We start from the raw sequence: 16,438 nt of genomic DNA on the forward strand, positions 1-16,438 counted from the left end.
TTTTTGGTTCAGCCGACGGCTAGACGGGCGCCGCCACGTGGCCGAAAGGGCTGCCAAAGCAATGGCGGTCGCTGCTCACCTCAAAGGCTTTGGGGCAGTAAAATACGGACCGCCTGCGGCTGCACTTCGCAAGGCAGCGGTGGCATGCGTGGGTTCCTCGGCCACCTACGCAGCCGAGGCATGGTACAACCCAGCGCACAGGCAAAGAGGACTCCTTAAAGCACTGAACAAACCGCTGGTTTTAGCGGCACGGGCAATCCTCCCGGCGTATAAAACCACCCCCTCGTCCACTGTTCTCAGGGAAGCAGGATTACCCTCGGCCCGCGTCGCGCTGGCCTACACCCGCCTGAAATACGGCGCCCGACTAAGGCTCGCGGACAAGGGGCACCCCCTTGTCAGCCGCCTGCGTGAAACACCTCGTGCCCGCAACTCGGGCCATTCGGCCACAACCCTGCAAACGGCTGCACAACTTCTCCCGCGGATCCGGAGACTAGAGTTGCGCGCACCTCGCAATGCCCCGGATTCTCGCACTGACCCCACCGGAGGAGTCCCGAAAGAGGAAGCGGCCCGCCGCTTTATCGAATGGCTGGACATGGTATCACCTGACGATATCGTGGTATATACGGATGGTTCGGAAAAACACGAAAACAACTGCGTCCAAATAGGGTACGGATGGGCCGCTTTTAGGGCGGGCCTGGAATTTGCCGCAGGCTCCGCATTTATTACGCCGGAAAGCCACGTTTTCGACGCCGAGGCGATTGGCGCCCTAAGAGGGCTACAGGCGGCAGCCAAGGCCCAGCCAGGCGCCCGGATTTGGATTTGTGTGGACAGCACCTCGGTTATTTGGGGTCTTAGAGGCGACGCGCCGCGTTCGTCCCAATGGGCCTTTCTGGAGTTCCATGACCTTGTCGATCTACTCCGAAAACAAGGTACCGAGGTTCGGGTCCGTTGGTGCCCTGGGCACCAGGGAATCCCGGGAAACGACCGGGCTGACGAGCTGGCCAAGGCCGGCTCCGCCGGACCGCCGGACCCAGACCCGAGGGCTCAGCAAACCACGTATAACGGTGCCGGCACGGTCCTCAGAGCCATTCTTTCGAACATAGAGAAGGACTGGTGGCGTAAAGAACTCTGTGAACGGTCCCCCGCATATAGGGAATGGAAATTCCAATACATACCGAGAAAGGAGCCCGAGGAACTGCGTTTGCCAAGACCCCTACTGGGCCATTATTTGGCCATGAGGACCGGCCACGGCGATTTCAAAGCCTACCATGACCGTTTCAACCACCAGGATGCAAACACCTCGCGTGCCTGGTGCTGGAAGCGGACCTCCCCTGAACACCCGGTGCACTGCCGCTTTTCGCGGGCGGTGTGGAGAAACTGGCCGTGGCCTGATAACGAGCGGCCGGTCGGGCCGCCAGACCGCGCCCAACGCCGCAAATTCTTCCAGACAAGCCTCGGGCAACCGAAAAGCTTTGAGGCGTTTTCGATAGCCACCAACTACTTCAGCGCCCGCCCCAGAGCGGCCCGCCAGCGCCCCGCGCGCCACGAACGCACTTTACGCCTAGGGACACCGATCGTAAGCGACTCGAACTCTGACGAGAAATAGATTTATTGCCTTTTCACCCACACCTCACGGCACAAGCCGTCAGACGAACCCTCCGTACACCTTAGGCACGGGGTCGCGTCAGTGAACTAACCCCCTAAGCAGGACCGGGCCCGAACCCGGTCAGGCACGATCCGCCTCTGCCCTCCTTGTTTTCCCCCTGTGTAAATAAAGAAGATAGAACGCGCGCCGAGATACCCCTCGGGAGGTTGCTAACGGCCGGCTAACAAGCCGGGCCGAGCCCGGCGTTAACTAATACTACTACTACACAACCTTCACCAGAGTCAACTGCGCCTCGGGCCAGTCGAGATCGGTCCTGTCCAGAGTTTCCCCTGCAGCAGAAGTGTCGAGGCCGCCAAAGTACAGGATGTAATCAGCCCCGCTTGCGGCCTCCAGAGCATTGGTCGTCCAGTTGTCGCTGGCATTATTGTCTTGCAGAACGGGCCCACTAGCCACCGTGATATCGAGTCCTAGCTGTCGTGCAGCAAACGCTGGTGAGTAAAGGTGGTGTGCCCGGCCGCTGTACCCGCCTTGAAGCTTCTCTGGCGCATCGGCCCAAAAGCCAATCATGGCGATCTTGTGGGAAGGATCGAGGTCTAGCGGCAAGGTGCCGTTGTTCTTGAGGAGTACCATGCCCTCTACAGCAGCCTGCAAAGCAAGACTTTGGGCTTCGGCAGAGTTGACGTGCTGCCAATCGAGGTCTGCGTACATGGCCTCCTCGCCATCAAAATAGCCTGCTCGCACAAGACCCTCATATAGGCGGAGAAGGGCCCTATCGACAGTCTCCTCCTTGAGCAGACCCTGCGACCAAGCGCCAGGAATGTCCGAACTACCAGTGTATTCACAGCTTGTATCCATGCCGGCCTCGAAGCAGATGGCAGTCCCGGCTGCGTTGGTAGGGGCGTAGTGATGGTTCGCTGACACGTCCAGCACGGCCTCACAGTCGCTCGTGACGTAGTTGTTGTGCTCGGTCCACTTCCAGTGGTCTCGGAGGATGGTTTGTAAAAGGTACTTGTTGGCGCAGGATGGGACGCCGTTGACGGCGTTGTAGGCGCACATGATGGAACCGACTTTGGAGTCGCGGGCGCATTGCTGGAAGGGCTTGAGGTAGTACTCGGCAAGATCCTGCATCGTGATCTTTGCGTTGAAGTCGTGTCTCGTCGTGCCGTTCCAGTCCTCAAAGTCGTTTCCAGCGTAGTGCTTGCACGTGGAGATGATGCGGCGCTGCTCGTTTGGCACAGGTCCGTCCAGGCCTCTTGTGATGTACTCGGCGTACCGCTTGATTCGGAGAACATCTTCACCTGGCGTCTCAGAACCACGACCCCATCGAGGATCCTTGAAGGCGTTCACATTCGGCGTCCAGTAGTCGAATCCTGCCCAGCCAGAGTTGCCCCAGGCCCTGGCCTCGATGCCTATCGCGGTGCCAATCTTTTCGATCAGGTTGTCGTCGAAACCCGCAGCCATCAAGAGAGGCATGGGGTATGATGTAGACGAGTTGAATTCGACGTTGCCTTGGGGAAAGTAGGTACCAGGAGCATATGCCACTCCGTGAAGGGCCTCGCTCCACCAGTTGTAGGCAGGCAGGCCGATGCGGGGAGCTCCTTGTGACTTGCTTTGTTGGCGTCAGTTTCCAAACAGTCCGGGCTAAGTTCTAGAACTAGAACAATGCCAAAAGAACCATGCTGATAAAGACTTGAAAAGACACCCGCTCACCTGACCAGATTTTGGAGCTTCTCCTCGATGCTGAGGGCTTCTACCAGTGCCGCCGCGCGCTCGGGTGGGGAGAGCGTGCGGTCGCAAACATTATTAGTGGAGAGTGGTCCATTGACGCAGTCGGGGTAGCTCTGGCGCCGAGATTCTGGGTCTTCCTGCCCAGAAACAAACGCGGAAGCGCCAAGGATGAACCAGCAACACTTCATTGTGAGTCGCACAAAGTATGGCAGCCTATAGACGCTCGCACTCTTGAGGGTAGCACAGCCAGCAGGCTGCTATTTATCAAACTCGACAATTGCGGGACATGAGGGGAGATCGGAGTGTACGAGGACATGATTCGGGCGCGTAGAAGCATCGGTTCGGCGATCAAGTGTCCATGGGGTAGATTGACATGCAGCAATTATGCCGCCCGAATTATCCGGTTTATCCATGCGGGGCACCCGAGATCTGTTTGTTACAATGCAGACTTGTGCGATGAGGATCGAAGGCCAAAAGGGCACATGCCGACGTCCCTTGCGAATATCTATAGTATCGGGCCTATCGGCGTTTTGTACTGCGATGCTACACACTGACACAAGCTCGTCCCTCCGTCATTGTGATCCTGGCCGAAAGTCCAAGTAACCATATCATCGACACACACCGATATTTTCAAAAAAGCGTCAGGACTCACCTATTTATGTATGTACTCGACCCGAAAACGTGTCCCTCGGCAACTTATCTGCCAGTTGACCTACCACCAACATTGGATTTACACACTGGACATTTTAGAAAGCTTGAAACAGCCTCCGACCTCATAATTCCCTGGCGTGATTGATCCTTTACACAATTCGAATCTTTGAATATGGAAATGCTTAGCACGAGAGCTAGTTGATTGGAATTTATCGACAATGATCCTATTGTCAAGGGAAGAAAGGAAACAAAGTTGCTAAGCTTGACGCATGTCACAACCCTAAACGTGGCAAACTCATTATAAATACCATTCCTAGAAAATTAACTAGTCATCGCAATTCCCGCCCTCTGCCTTTACTTTGGTACAGGCCTAAATAAAACTATTAGCATCCTGTGGGAATATTTAAGCTAAAGATAACCGACTTACATCTACCCACTCAGCTGTAGTTTTAACTTTTTTTATACAATATTTCGGATTCCCTTCAAACGCGGTGGAACTAGTTCGTTCACAAGCACGCGGGGTGTAATGGCTGCTTAGATTGTGGTGGACAATACACCTGATACATTAATTAGAATAATACAAACTTTCAGTAATATATAACGATAATAACATAACGTTGGGCTCCACATCTCCGACCCCCCTAAAGTCCGGCCCCCTTGAAAAATGTAACGACGAAATACCCCTTTTATAAACCGATTTAAATGTAAAACTATCAACGCACAATAATACAATCATTGTCAGGCTCTCCCGGTTCGCTAACCTCTTCTCCATCGTTCAAAGCTTCTAAACAGTCCCTATTATTTTCCTGTGCTTCATAAACGTTTTTTTTGCTGACCAAAAGCTCGTTGGGATCCGGAATTACCCTTTTCCTTTTGACCGGCCGTACCGCCTCCAATTTTGCGTTTAACAAACTGATTTTTTGCTGAGCTTCAGCCAATAAGATATCCTTGGTTTCGAAGCTTTTTTGGACTTTTGCAAACAAAAGCCGTGAAGTGGCGTTACTTTTTTCGGACCGGGAAATTTCCTGTAGTTGAAGTCGAATATCTCGGGTCGTTTTAGGGGTTTTCCAAATAAGTAAAGACTGGTCGTTAATTTTTTGGGTTGGGCTTTCCGGTGTTTTATCCCTTTGGAAGCCGTTATTTTTACCTTTTTCGACGTTGGCGTTGCTATTTTCTAACAAAAAAGGGTTTAAAAGTGGTTTTGCCAAGTTCACCGGCCATAACCCCGTCGTACGCCAACCAGATTGAATGGTTTTTGCTATAAATGCTTTTGATCTGGCTTTTCGATAGCAAAGTAGAAAGTTTCGTTTCCCAACAACCGTTGAACAGCAAAACTGGTTTACAAATCCCAGGTGACGTCGATAAGCTTCCTTTAACGGCCCAAAAACCGATAAATCCAACGGTTGAAGAACGTGTGACGAATGAGGGGGTAAATATAGGAGTTGAATATTGTTTTGCAAGCAAAGAAGCATAAATTCGTCCGTTATATGTGATCCATGGCCATCCAGAACTAATAACCGCTTTTCAGGGGTTAAAGGTTGGGTATACGGAATAAACACCTTTTTTAACCATTCGATACCTGTTTCATTATTTGTCCACCCGTTTTCGGTTGCATGAAATTGCCAGGTATCGAAAGGACTTAAATCAGCTGGAAACCATTGTTGCTGTACGTTTTTCCCCTTAAATATAACGAGGGGAGGTATAACAGCCCCCGTAGCTGATACACATTCGATTATGCTCGTCCAACCCCGCGTTCCAGGCTCTTTTCGCTGTAATGGCCGGATTTTATTACGCCCTAACACCAGGCCATTAGATCCTTTGCCTTCCATTATACCTGTTTCGTCCATATTCCAACGGTTGGCCGGTTTTATAGTATCGACAACGGGATTTTTCAAATAGGACCACCAAGATTTAATTACCTCGGTTGTAGCCCCATTAACCCGGGCATTTTCTATTCGCCGGGGTCTTTGGGTTTTCAAAATTGGATATCGGGCTATAAAACGGCTAACCCAATGTTTCCCAAGGCTTTTTCTTTCTCCGGCGGCCTGAAGAATTCGTTCCGCAAAATAGCGTAGTTCTTGATGCGTTGGCGGAAGGCCTAACGCGGCCTGCGCAAGTACCCAATCTGCCAAATAGGTTTCCTGCTCCTGTGAAAGCCTTTGACAAAATCTTTTCGCTTGTTGAATTGACTGGGCCCCCTTTAAACGATCGTGAAGGGTACTCCGAGGAATACCCCATTTTTGCGAGGTTTTGTGAACTGATTTGCCATTTCTTATGTCAGAAATGGCAGCAAGAAGCTGATTTTCAGTGTACTGTTTCATTGGAAAGTTTGGAGCAAGAATCTTCAAAAATCAAGTTCTAAAGTGAAAAATTCGTCTAGATATTTATAAAATAAAACAAAGGGTTGATGTGGCTGAGTAGATATTTTTAGGGGCCGGACTTTAGGGGGGTCGGAGATGTGGAGCCCAACGTTACCAGCATTTAGCCATGGCTCCTCCAGCGAAGGCAATGGTAACAAAAAATAGTGAGAGTCTCATTTTAAAATGCTGTTAATCGAATGTAATTATAATAAAGAGTGGACGAATACATGGTGAAAAGCAATGGGTTTAAATAATTTATTCTAACGGAATTTTAGCCGGTAAAAGTAGCAATATAATTATCGGTATAACCGACGAAGTAATGCATTCTATATTAACACACTGGAAGTTGTTTTTATAACTAGCCAGGCAAACTCTATTCTAGAAAAGGAAAGGAACCAACAAACTCTAAATTTGCCGCTTGGTCAGGGTATAATTAGGGTCTGGTAGCCACCGGCCACTCAGGAACGCGCGGCCTCTCCGCCAGCGCATCCGCCAGCAAGGTCGGGTGTAGGCCTGGAGCATGGTACGGTGCTTCGTCTGGCCCTCCCCTGTCCGCAGGGCCGGGGGGATATGGGGATCCTAAATCCTCGCTCGCCAGGAGATTGTCAGCACAGGACAGCTTGGACTAAATGAATTACCGTGGCATCTTGGAGATGTGCGTCGGAAGGGTGGTCACGTCGAGGAATATACATCACGAGACTGGGCAATAGGCACTGGTTTCTACGTTGGACTTGTGATGTGACACGCAAATAGTTTATTGGTGTCAGAGAAGCAAGGCAGCTGTGAGGCTACCCTACAAAGTACCGAAAAAAGGGCTCTGAGTAGGCTCGGTATCAGGAAAGGTACCAGGCACCGAGTCGCCCTGCATGTGGAGGTCTTCATCGAGGTTCTCGCCACCCGCTCCATTGGCCGTGGTGTTGTCCTCCGCGCCTTCAGTATTGGCGGCGTTCTGTTGGGCGCCGTCCTCCTCGCCATCGACCTTCTCCACCTGCCCCTCCCTCAGCCTGAGGAGGCGGGCGAAGCTCCGACCGAGGGATCCTTGTCCGGTCCAGGCTATCCAGGGCCGCCTGTCGCTGGTTCAGCGACACAAAGCTCCTCATCAGGTCAAAGTGGGCCCAATCCAAGTAGACGAACTTCCAGCCCACTGCGAGCCATTCCTTGACCACCGTCCACGAGGAGGTCTTGAGATCCTCTCCGTATACCCTGGGCTCCACCAGTTCGTAATCGTACTGGCAGCCATGAGCACGATTCTTGTCCCTGATGCCCAACTTTTGGGCCCGCTCGTAGCTCAGCGGCAAGGGGCCGGTGTAGGCGCCGGCCTCCATGGCGTCGAATACCGGGTCGTTGTTATACAGACACTCTTTGGTCCGTATCTGCGGCTTGCCGCCCCTCCTCACCACCAGCATGTTGAACCTGGCCTCAAAATCGAGGGCCATGAAGTCCGGGCAGTCTTCTGCCATGTGGCCCACTTTGTTGCAGACCGGACAACCGTATAGATCACCCAGAACCCTCCCAGACGCCGTGTACGTAACCCGCACACAGTCTGCCAACACATGGCCAACCCGCTGACAGTTACCACACGTGATGTTGTGTTCCTTGGCCCTACGCGCGGGCGGCATGATGGCCATGCGGCTCATCGCGGCACCCACAGGGTTGGTGTGGCGCTCAGCGAAATCAGCTCGTATGTAGCGATTGCGACCGTTGGGGTGATGATCCTGAAAATAGAAGAGGCTAGCCGGCGTATCGGGAGCAGCGCCCCGACTTATTTCCGTGATGGTTGCCATCATTGATGGCAAATCCGCCTTGAAGCCTGCGCCCAGGATCGCGTCGTTCCACAGACCGAAATCGCTGCCCGCTGGCAGCGGGGGAATTGGTGGGCGGCCGAGAACAGCCATACCCTCGGGCATGTCCTCATCCGTCATGCCCGCCATGCCTTCCGCCTCCTTGAACAGGAAAGCTAGTGATGCCGGTTTTGGCAACACGGCCTGACGGGCCACGATTCCCTTCTTGGAAACCTTGTTGTCCTGTCGGGCAAGAGCAGAGGTCGTCTCGGTAGGGCGCGAGGAGGCGATGCCTCCCCTTCCTCCACGGCCAGTACCGCCACCACGGCCAGTACCGCCACCACGGCCAGTGCCGCCACCAGCGCCGCCGCGACCGCCAGCATTGCCAGCATTGCCCGCTGGAGGCAAAGCATTGTTGTTGTTTGAAGACATTTTGTCTTCAGACGCAGGTTGATATTTGGTTGTTATTGTATGTGCGTTTTGTGTGTCGCAAGTCCACAAAATTCCAAATCTCTGAACGAACGCGGTTGCCATTTGAAAAGCACGACTGGGACCCACGTACCAAACTCTCCCCTCTCATTGGCCGGGCGCGTCTACCGTGTAGAGCCCCGTTGGTCTGCTGACCGCCTCATACGGACAGTGGCTGTTTTCTGCCCAGCGCCTGGCCTCGAGCGTTGCATGGAAGGCGGTGGAATGCAAAAGATACTGGACTGTACTCCTGGCCCTCTTTGCTACATGATTCCCGAATCCTCACCTCTCGTGGTGGTCTGCTCTGAGTTGATACAGCAAAGCAACACTTGTTCACTCCACTGCTATCACACGCTGTTCCGCACATGCCGTGCGACGATAGCAGGTATCCCAGTTTCATCCCACTGACAGCCTTGACAGGGAAAACTCTCATCTGATCCACATAACCTCGCTCGAACCTACCAACACGTCGAAACCGGACGACCCGAGACCAAAGCCTACTGATAACATCATGATCCAGACGGTGTGAGATCCGCCTGTCGAGATAGCAGTCACGCCACATTGAGCTCTACGGTTGAAAGACGCAGGATATCGGCCTTGATTGCACGCAAGGCCACACCCGCCCACTGGTCAGAATTCTTGGGAACACTGAAGTGCTAGTAACCAGTTATGGTACCCAGGCAGATACCGTTGTGGGGGTTGAATACTGGTGTCATGGAGGCCATACAATGCGCGGAGGCTATTAGTCTGGGTTTGTGGATAGATTACGCGGTGGCTTCACAAGATATAGCATATGGATGGTTGTTAACTGTGACAACTACCCTCTCTAGAAGCTCGATTATAATAGTGATTGTGGTGGTGGTGTTGATGACCTGGGAGCAGTGGAGCACGAGTGCAAAGGAGCCTGAAGCTGGAGTATATGAAGAACATGGGTACGCTGTCCGGGTGGATATGCAAGGCCAGGGAGACCTTCCAGGTGGCAGACTTGGATGCCGTCTATGACGGGCTTGCCTCTGCGCTGGTGGACAACATGGTCGCTCGAGGGCTACCTCAGCCGGCTCCGGAACTGTGCCACTTGTTTGAGGACAGTCAGGCAGCAAGGGTGCGCACTGGCCACTTTGTCCACGATACTTACCGGACTACGGCATCGCTTCAGGTTGCACACGAGGTCATTTACAATGCGGTCGACAAGATCATGGTTGCGAGGGGTATGACGTTCCTCCCGATCAACTACCTCGAGACTTATCTGCGTTAGTTAGACCCGGCGTTTGACGTAGACGAATGCGATGATTTCTCGGCCGATTCAACCTGTGCCATGTCGTGAACGTGAATGCTTTGTGTAGAAATATCCATTTGAAAGTCTTATATTAATTCTTGGAGCACTGTGCTAGTCGCGGCAGTCATAGAGTCCAGCGCCGCGAGCAGAGTAGAGCCCGGCGACCAATATTTCAAAGCTTGAATCATCGTTTTCAAAGTTCAAACACACAAACGCCTTTGCCGGCTGATATTGAGTACTGGAGAGGACCGTCGCCAACACGCTCTCCTTGATTCATTAAGCTAAACCATGCAATCAACATTGGAATACGCCAACAGACATGCCTCAAGCCCTCAGCAACCTGTTCGCCCAAGCGCGTTGTTTGCAGCACCGTAGTGCCTCTGGTGACCAGTCGTGGTTTGCTCTCGTTCAAGTGGAACGCCTCGATTGTTTGCAGCACTAAAGTGCCTCTGGTATCCAGTGCAGTCGACCCTCGTACCACAGCGATGCGAGAAGCGTACTAGATCTGGACGTCGCGATTGACTTCTCTCGGCACTCCGCCGGCCAAAAACTATGGCTGACGCCAAGCCAAGTCCACATTCCAAATGCGGCCACCTCGTGCTCGTCTATTGGTGAACTATGGCACGAGTCGTGTTAGCTCGTGTCCATGTGGAGATGAGGAACCTTGAATCAACGGTCATACCTGGTTGTGGCGATTGCCGAACCAAGTTTGTGTCAAGGTCGAGCGTGACTAGACTACATACATGGTACAGGAATGCAGCGGTCGGGTTCGTTCATTTGTGTGATTGAGCAGGGCGTTCACTGCCGGCTCATAGGGAAAACAATAAGACGCGGTGGGTCATCTGGATCCACCAGGCAGCACAAGAATACGGTCCACTTGTCATCCTGGGTGGGTCAAGTTGCCGATTGAATAAGTGGTCCCTGGATCTCGTGTCTGGGCGAGGTCAGTGGATTCGATTTCGACTTCTTTCCACAAAACAAGCAAGTAACATAACAAAATCATCAACACACAAAGTCATGGCGTCAATCAACATTGATCATCTTGACATGAGAAGGCTCCTGGACGAGCAAAAGATCTCGCTCGAAGAGGTGGAAAGGGAGCTGGTCGAAAGATGGCCACTCCTAGGAGTTGCCCCAAGCATCAGCTCTGCCTTGGTGGTGCTGCGTCATTTGCTCGCCGCTACCATGCCGAACGACCACGCCCTGGACAAGGTGGGCGAGTGGGAGGCCAAGAACCCTCTTCTGAAAATGGCTTGGTGCAGGGTCAAGGGTTCCAATGAGGAGGAGCGCGCCGAAATGGCGCGGCAGCTCAAGTCTCTACAGTCGGGAGATGGCTTCATCGATGTGATGGAGTCAGATTTGATGCACGAGACGTTCTGGTCGCGCGACCAGTATTCCCCGATCGCCGACGTTTGGCAAATCCACGAGGGCAACGTGGTTTCGACTCAGCGGTCCACAGCCGAGAAAGGGGCTGCAGGACTGATTAGATGTGGTCCTGACCAGTTAGAAGACCTCGGTGAGCATATCCACCAGACGATATGCGGCGAGTCGAGCGAGGAGGACGTCGAGGCCTGGAGACAGCCAATCGGGCGCATTCCGAGCATTCTTCGCGTGCTCTACACGCCCGACGAAGGTAGCGAGCCGTTCAATATGAGCCTCGTGAACGACATCTCGCCGACATTCATCGGCTGGGACCCCGTCGGAAAGACGCTGGTCAACTGCGGCGCCGTAAGGTTTGGTCTTGCCGCAGTGGTCAAGCTGCGGGACCCAAACGTGCCCGACAGTACAGATGCATTGCGTCTGTATTTTCCGACGGGCAAACCCGTCCACCCATACATCCGACCCAAGGATTTCGTCGGCAAAAAGCATGATATAGTAGAGGTCGGCTGGAGCATGGGCACGCCTCCCAACGAGTACATGCTGTACTTCACCGAACGCCACGAGTCCCGAACCGACGTGTTCGGGGAGGAGGTCAAAATTACCCAGGCCACCGTCGATACGGAGGAGCTGGGGTATCAACTGTATCAGCTGTATCTGCTGAACAAGAATGGCCCGGCTACAGCCCCCGCGCCTGAGGGCCGAACGAGCACCCCCGGGGCTGGCCGCAAGCGAATCATGCCGGGTGGCAGTACGGACGGCCAGGGTCCCGCCATGACAAAGAGACTCCACGGCAACCCGGGTTCGTCATCCAGCGGAGCGGCTGGATCGTCATAGAAGCCTGGCAGAGGGTTAGGCTCGCTGTCTTCTGGACCAAACAGGAGATATGGGGAACCTCTGGACAGGTCCAACCGCAACAATATGGCGCTTGGGAGGGCTCGGGATCACAATCCATACTCCATGGACAATATAGGTCGGCAGCGACCCTCTCGAACTGGACGCAAATCCAAGAGGCCAAAGGTCGGACAGGACCAAGTACGTCCGCAGGGACCGTCACAGGGTCCAGCTGGCCCGAGCAATTAGATGGGGATGCTGGACTGGAGGAGCACTTTGGTTGTTTAGGCTTTAGTTCTAGATATGGAGCAAATTGAAGCTCAGTACGGGCACTATACATTGACATATTGCCCATGTGAGATGATTGAATCTGATGTCCATGTCATGTCCAGGTCTAATTCCAATGGCCCAGCAAACCACCAGCCACCAGCCATGCTAGTCCGTCTGACCCGTATATTACCTAGTCTCAGGGCTCACCCCTGATCGCGCGCTCCACAATTGAACCTGTGGCTCAATCGTGGCTTTGTTATTGTAACCTGTGGGTCCGAACAAAAATCGCGCTGGATCAGATCTGAGGTATGAAACAATAACCGGTCAGTAGGATTCGCTTGACTTATGTCAGCTGCACCAGGACCGAGCGCTCCATATACCTACCAGCCACATGGCTTTTCGACCAATCAAATCGGTCGAAAAGATCACGCTCTGAACCGAAGCGTTCTGTATTTGGACCCACAGGTACAATACACAGCCGCAATTGAGCCACGTTCAATTGCGGAGCTACGGGCTTCAGGGATGAGCCCTGAGACTATCTCCATTGTGCAATTCCCAAATCACGTTTAACAAATATTAAAAAGGGTTTAATATCTGAGAAAAGCCGAAAAACATGCTCGTCATATGGGTTACGAACTTGGCTCCGAGGCCATCCATTGTTATCGTCAACAGATGGTAGACGATGTCAACTTCCAAGTTCATCGTTATCAACCGGACAAACGATCGGAGGAAGTGGCATATGCCAGCACCCATTTTTTCGCGACAGTTTTTTCCGCCTCTTTGCCGAGGTTATGGCGAACAAGATAGAGGGCCAAAGCGTGGTCGAGGTGCATACACTTGTGCGAAAGTAGTAGTAGTAGTAGTAGTAGTAGTAGTATTATTTAACGCCGGGCTCGGCCCGGCTTGTTAGCCGGCCGTTAGCAACCTCCCGAGGGGTATCTCGGCGCGCGTTCTATCTTCTTTATTTACACAGGGGGAAAACAAGGAGGGCAGAGGCGGATCGTGCCTGACCGGGTTCGGGCCCGGTCCTGCTTAGGGGGTTAGTTCACTGACGCGACCCCGTGCCTAAGGTGTACGGAGGGTTCGTCTGACGGCTTGTGCCGTGAGGTGTGGGTGAAAAGGCAATAAATCTATTTCTCGTCAGAGTTCGAGTCGCTTACGATCGGTGTCCCTAGGCGTAAAGTGCGTTCGTGGCGCGCGGGGCGCTGGCGGGCCGCTCTGGGGCGGGCGCTGAAGTAGTTGGTGGCTATCGAAAACGCCTCAAAGCTTTTCGGTTGCCCGAGGCTTGTCTGGAAGAATTTGCGGCGTTGGGCGCGGTCTGGCGGCCCGACCGGCCGCTCGTTATCAGGCCACGGCCAGTTTCTCCACACCGCCCGCGAAAAGCGGCAGTGCACCGGGTGTTCAGGGGAGGTCCGCTTCCAGCACCAGGCACGCGAGGTGTTTGCATCCTGGTGGTTGAAACGGTCATGGTAGGCTTTGAAATCGCCGTGGCCGGTCCTCATGGCCAAATAATGGCCCAGTAGGGGTCTTGGCAAGTAGTAGTAGTAGTAGTATTAGTTAACGCCGGGCTCGGCCCGGCTTGTTAGCCGGCCGTTAGCAACCTCCCGAGGGGTATCTCGGCGCGCGTTCTATCTTCTTTATTTACACAGGGGGAAAACAAGGAGGGCAGAGGCGGATCGTGCCTGACCGGGTTCGGGCCCGGTCCTGCTTAGGGGGTTAGTTCACTGACGCGACCCCGTGCCTAAGGTGCACGGAGGGTTCGTCTGACGGCTTGTGCCGTGAAGTGTGGGTGAAAAGGCAGTAAGTCTATTCCTCGTCAGAGTTCGAGTCGTTTACGATCGGTGTCCCTAGGCGTAAAGTGCGTTCGTGGCGCGCGGGGCGCTGGCGGGCCGCTCTGGGGCGGGCGCTGAAGTAGTTGGTGGCTATCGAAAACGCCTCAAAGCTTTTCGGTTGCCCGAGGCTTGTCTGGAAGAATTTGCGGCGTTGGGCGCGGTCTGGCGGCCCGACCGGCCGGTCGTTGTCAGGCCACGGCCAGTTTCTCCACACCGCCCGCGAAAAGCGGCAGTGCACCGGGTGTTCAGGGGAGGTCCGCTTCCAGCACCAGGCACACGAGGTGTTTGCATCCTGGTGGTTGAAACGGTCATGGTAGGCTTTGAAATCGCCGTGGCCGGTCCTCATGGCCAAGTAATGGCCCAGTAGGGGTCTTGGCAAACGCAGTTCCTCGGGCTCCTTTCTCGGTGTGTATTGGAATTTCCATTCCCTATATGCGGGGGACCGTTCACAGAGTTCTTTACGCCACCAGTCCTTCTCTATATTCGAAAGAATGGCTCTGAGGACCGTGCCGGCACCGCTATACGTGGTTTGCTGAGCCCTCGGGTCTGGGTCCGGCGGTCCGGCGGAGCCGGCCTTGGCCAGCTCGTCAGCCCGGTCGTTTCCCGGGATTCCCTGGTGCCCAGGGCACCAACGGACCCGAACCTCGGTACCTTGTTTTCGGAGTAGATCGACAAGGTCATGGAACTCCAGAAAGGCCCATTGGGACGAACGCGGCGCGTCGCCTCTAAGACCCCAAATAACCGAGGTGCTGTCCACACAAATCCAAATCCGGGCGCCTGGCTGGGCCTTGGCTGCCGCCTGTAGCCCTCTTAGGGCGCCAATCGCCTCGGCGTCGAAAACGTGGCTTTCCGGCGTAATAGATGCGGAGCCTGCCCTTGCATTTCCTACAGTAAACTATAGTCACAGGGTTGGACCAGACCCTCTAACGGACAGGCCAGCTAGAGCCCTCCTAGTCGCTGGATACCCAGCCTGCCACGTAAATACAAGGTTTGCACCTTAAGCCTACCGCATCCACAAAAAGGCCTCTTGGTAGACCGACGCGCGCATCCGTCCTCTCCGGCTAAAATAGCGTCTCTTCCGCCTAACATGCCGACGACATCATCTGCCCCGGTGTACGTCCCTAGTGCGAGTAGAAAGCTTCGAAAAGCCGGCGACACCCCGTACATGTCCATCCACAGCTTAGTCCCCCGTTGGTTCCTGGGCTAGCCCAGCGCCACAATGTGGACATGAATGCAATCGAGTTCTTCCCGTCCTCCAGACCCGGCGCAGATTCCCAGTGCGAGTGAGAAGCATGGGGCGCCTCAGTCACACTATTCCACCACGGCCCACCGTCCACGGGGTGTACCAAGGGTGCGAACCAAGGCCGTGCCCACGTTTCTTGCTTCCCGTTACCCAAAGCCGTCTCCAGCAATGGGCCGACCACGTCTTGCTGTCGGGACCCTTTGGAGACTGCCGCGCCGGCACAGTGCTTCCGGTCCACGTACAACTAACCAACCCCCGTAACGGCACTACCTCCTCGCTGCAGGCAATCCCAGAAGGTGTGAGGGGGTGAGAGGGTGCCCTGTCGATTCGAAGAACCGTCGGGTGGTTCTCAGCCTAATTTCCCTTTCTTTTAAACCGTATTGTCTAGCCTTCCGGGGAAGGACGCCTGCCTTTCCGGCTGGCAAAGTTTTTTGTGCCACGCTGGCTCGCATCGCGAGATTGGGCCTTGTCTTGTGCGCCTCTATGCGGGTGGCGCGCCGAACCGCCGATCGGACTCTTCCTTCACCGCGATCAGTGGAAAACTCGTCAAAGGGGAGATCTGTCGATTATACATGGGTGTTGCGAGGAAAGGCGTTCCGTGTAGTGACGGTGCTTAGGGCGACAGGTTGAAGAGTTTTTCGTGTGTGCGCGCCTGTTAGGGCTACAGGCGGAAGTCCCGCGCAAACGTTAACAGCATGGTCCGTGCGCCCATACTGAAAATTTTGTGTACGGGAGAGAGTTGCACTTGTGCGAAAGGCCTACCCCCCCCCGAGGTCTCATACTCCCCGTTCTCGGCTTTGTTCGTCGAATCGAGGACCGGGTCGGCCGCAATGGCTCCATAGATGCGGGCCCAATCCTGGGACAAGAGACCCATAAAGCCTACAAAGTTAAGCAGGCGGATCTGGAGGAAAAGGAGGAAAAGGAGGAAGAGAGAGAGGGAGGAGGAGGGAAAGGAGGAGGAGGAAAAGACGGAGGAGGAGACGGAAATGGCGGCTATCATGCCCGTTAAGCA

At 54.2% G+C, this 16,438-nt stretch overlaps 5 protein-coding genes across 5 annotated transcripts; 3 read left to right on the top strand and 2 right to left on the bottom strand.

Moving 5' to 3' along the window:
* Window positions 1–1,867: 1,867 nt before the first annotated feature.
* Window positions 1,868–3,522, bottom strand: MGG_12489 (beta-xylosidase; the record flags this gene model as incomplete). The annotated part of the gene is made up of 2 exons (XM_003715795.1): window positions 1,868–3,215; window positions 3,317–3,522. The coding sequence occupies 2 exons, from the start codon at window positions 3,520–3,522 to the stop codon at window positions 1,868–1,870; spliced, it is 1,554 nt and encodes a 517-aa protein (XP_003715843.1).
* Window positions 3,523–6,472: 2,950 nt separating this feature from the next.
* MGG_15966 (uncharacterized protein) lies at window positions 6,473–6,974 on the top strand (the record flags this gene model as incomplete). Its single annotated transcript, XM_003715796.1, has 3 exons — window positions 6,473–6,509; window positions 6,621–6,661; window positions 6,783–6,974. The coding sequence occupies 3 exons, from the start codon at window positions 6,473–6,475 to the stop codon at window positions 6,972–6,974; spliced, it is 270 nt and encodes an 89-aa protein (XP_003715844.1).
* A 249-nt stretch (window positions 6,975–7,223) lies between these two features.
* Window positions 7,224–8,558, bottom strand: MGG_08239 (uncharacterized protein; the record flags this gene model as incomplete). The annotated part of the gene is made up of 2 exons (XM_003715797.1): window positions 7,224–7,275; window positions 7,375–8,558. The coding sequence occupies 2 exons, from the start codon at window positions 8,556–8,558 to the stop codon at window positions 7,224–7,226; spliced, it is 1,236 nt and encodes a 411-aa protein (XP_003715845.1).
* Window positions 8,559–9,624: 1,066 nt separating this feature from the next.
* MGG_12491 (uncharacterized protein) lies at window positions 9,625–10,312 on the top strand (the record flags this gene model as incomplete). Its single annotated transcript, XM_003715798.1, has 2 exons — window positions 9,625–9,844; window positions 10,188–10,312. The coding sequence occupies 2 exons, from the start codon at window positions 9,625–9,627 to the stop codon at window positions 10,310–10,312; spliced, it is 345 nt and encodes a 114-aa protein (XP_003715846.1).
* A 529-nt stretch (window positions 10,313–10,841) lies between these two features.
* Window positions 10,842–12,428, top strand: MGG_12492 (uncharacterized protein). Its single transcript, XM_003715799.1, has one exon. It carries the CDS (start codon window positions 10,888–10,890, stop codon window positions 12,082–12,084), a length of 1,197 nt encoding a protein of 398 aa, XP_003715847.1. The 5' UTR covers window positions 10,842–10,887; the 3' UTR covers window positions 12,085–12,428.
* Window positions 12,429–16,438: the final 4,010 nt, after the last annotated feature.

Source organism: Pyricularia oryzae, chromosome 2 (genome assembly GCF_000002495.2).
Source record: "Pyricularia oryzae 70-15 chromosome 2, whole genome shotgun sequence".
Classification (NCBI taxonomy): domain Eukaryota; kingdom Fungi; phylum Ascomycota; class Sordariomycetes; order Magnaporthales; family Pyriculariaceae; genus Pyricularia; species Pyricularia oryzae.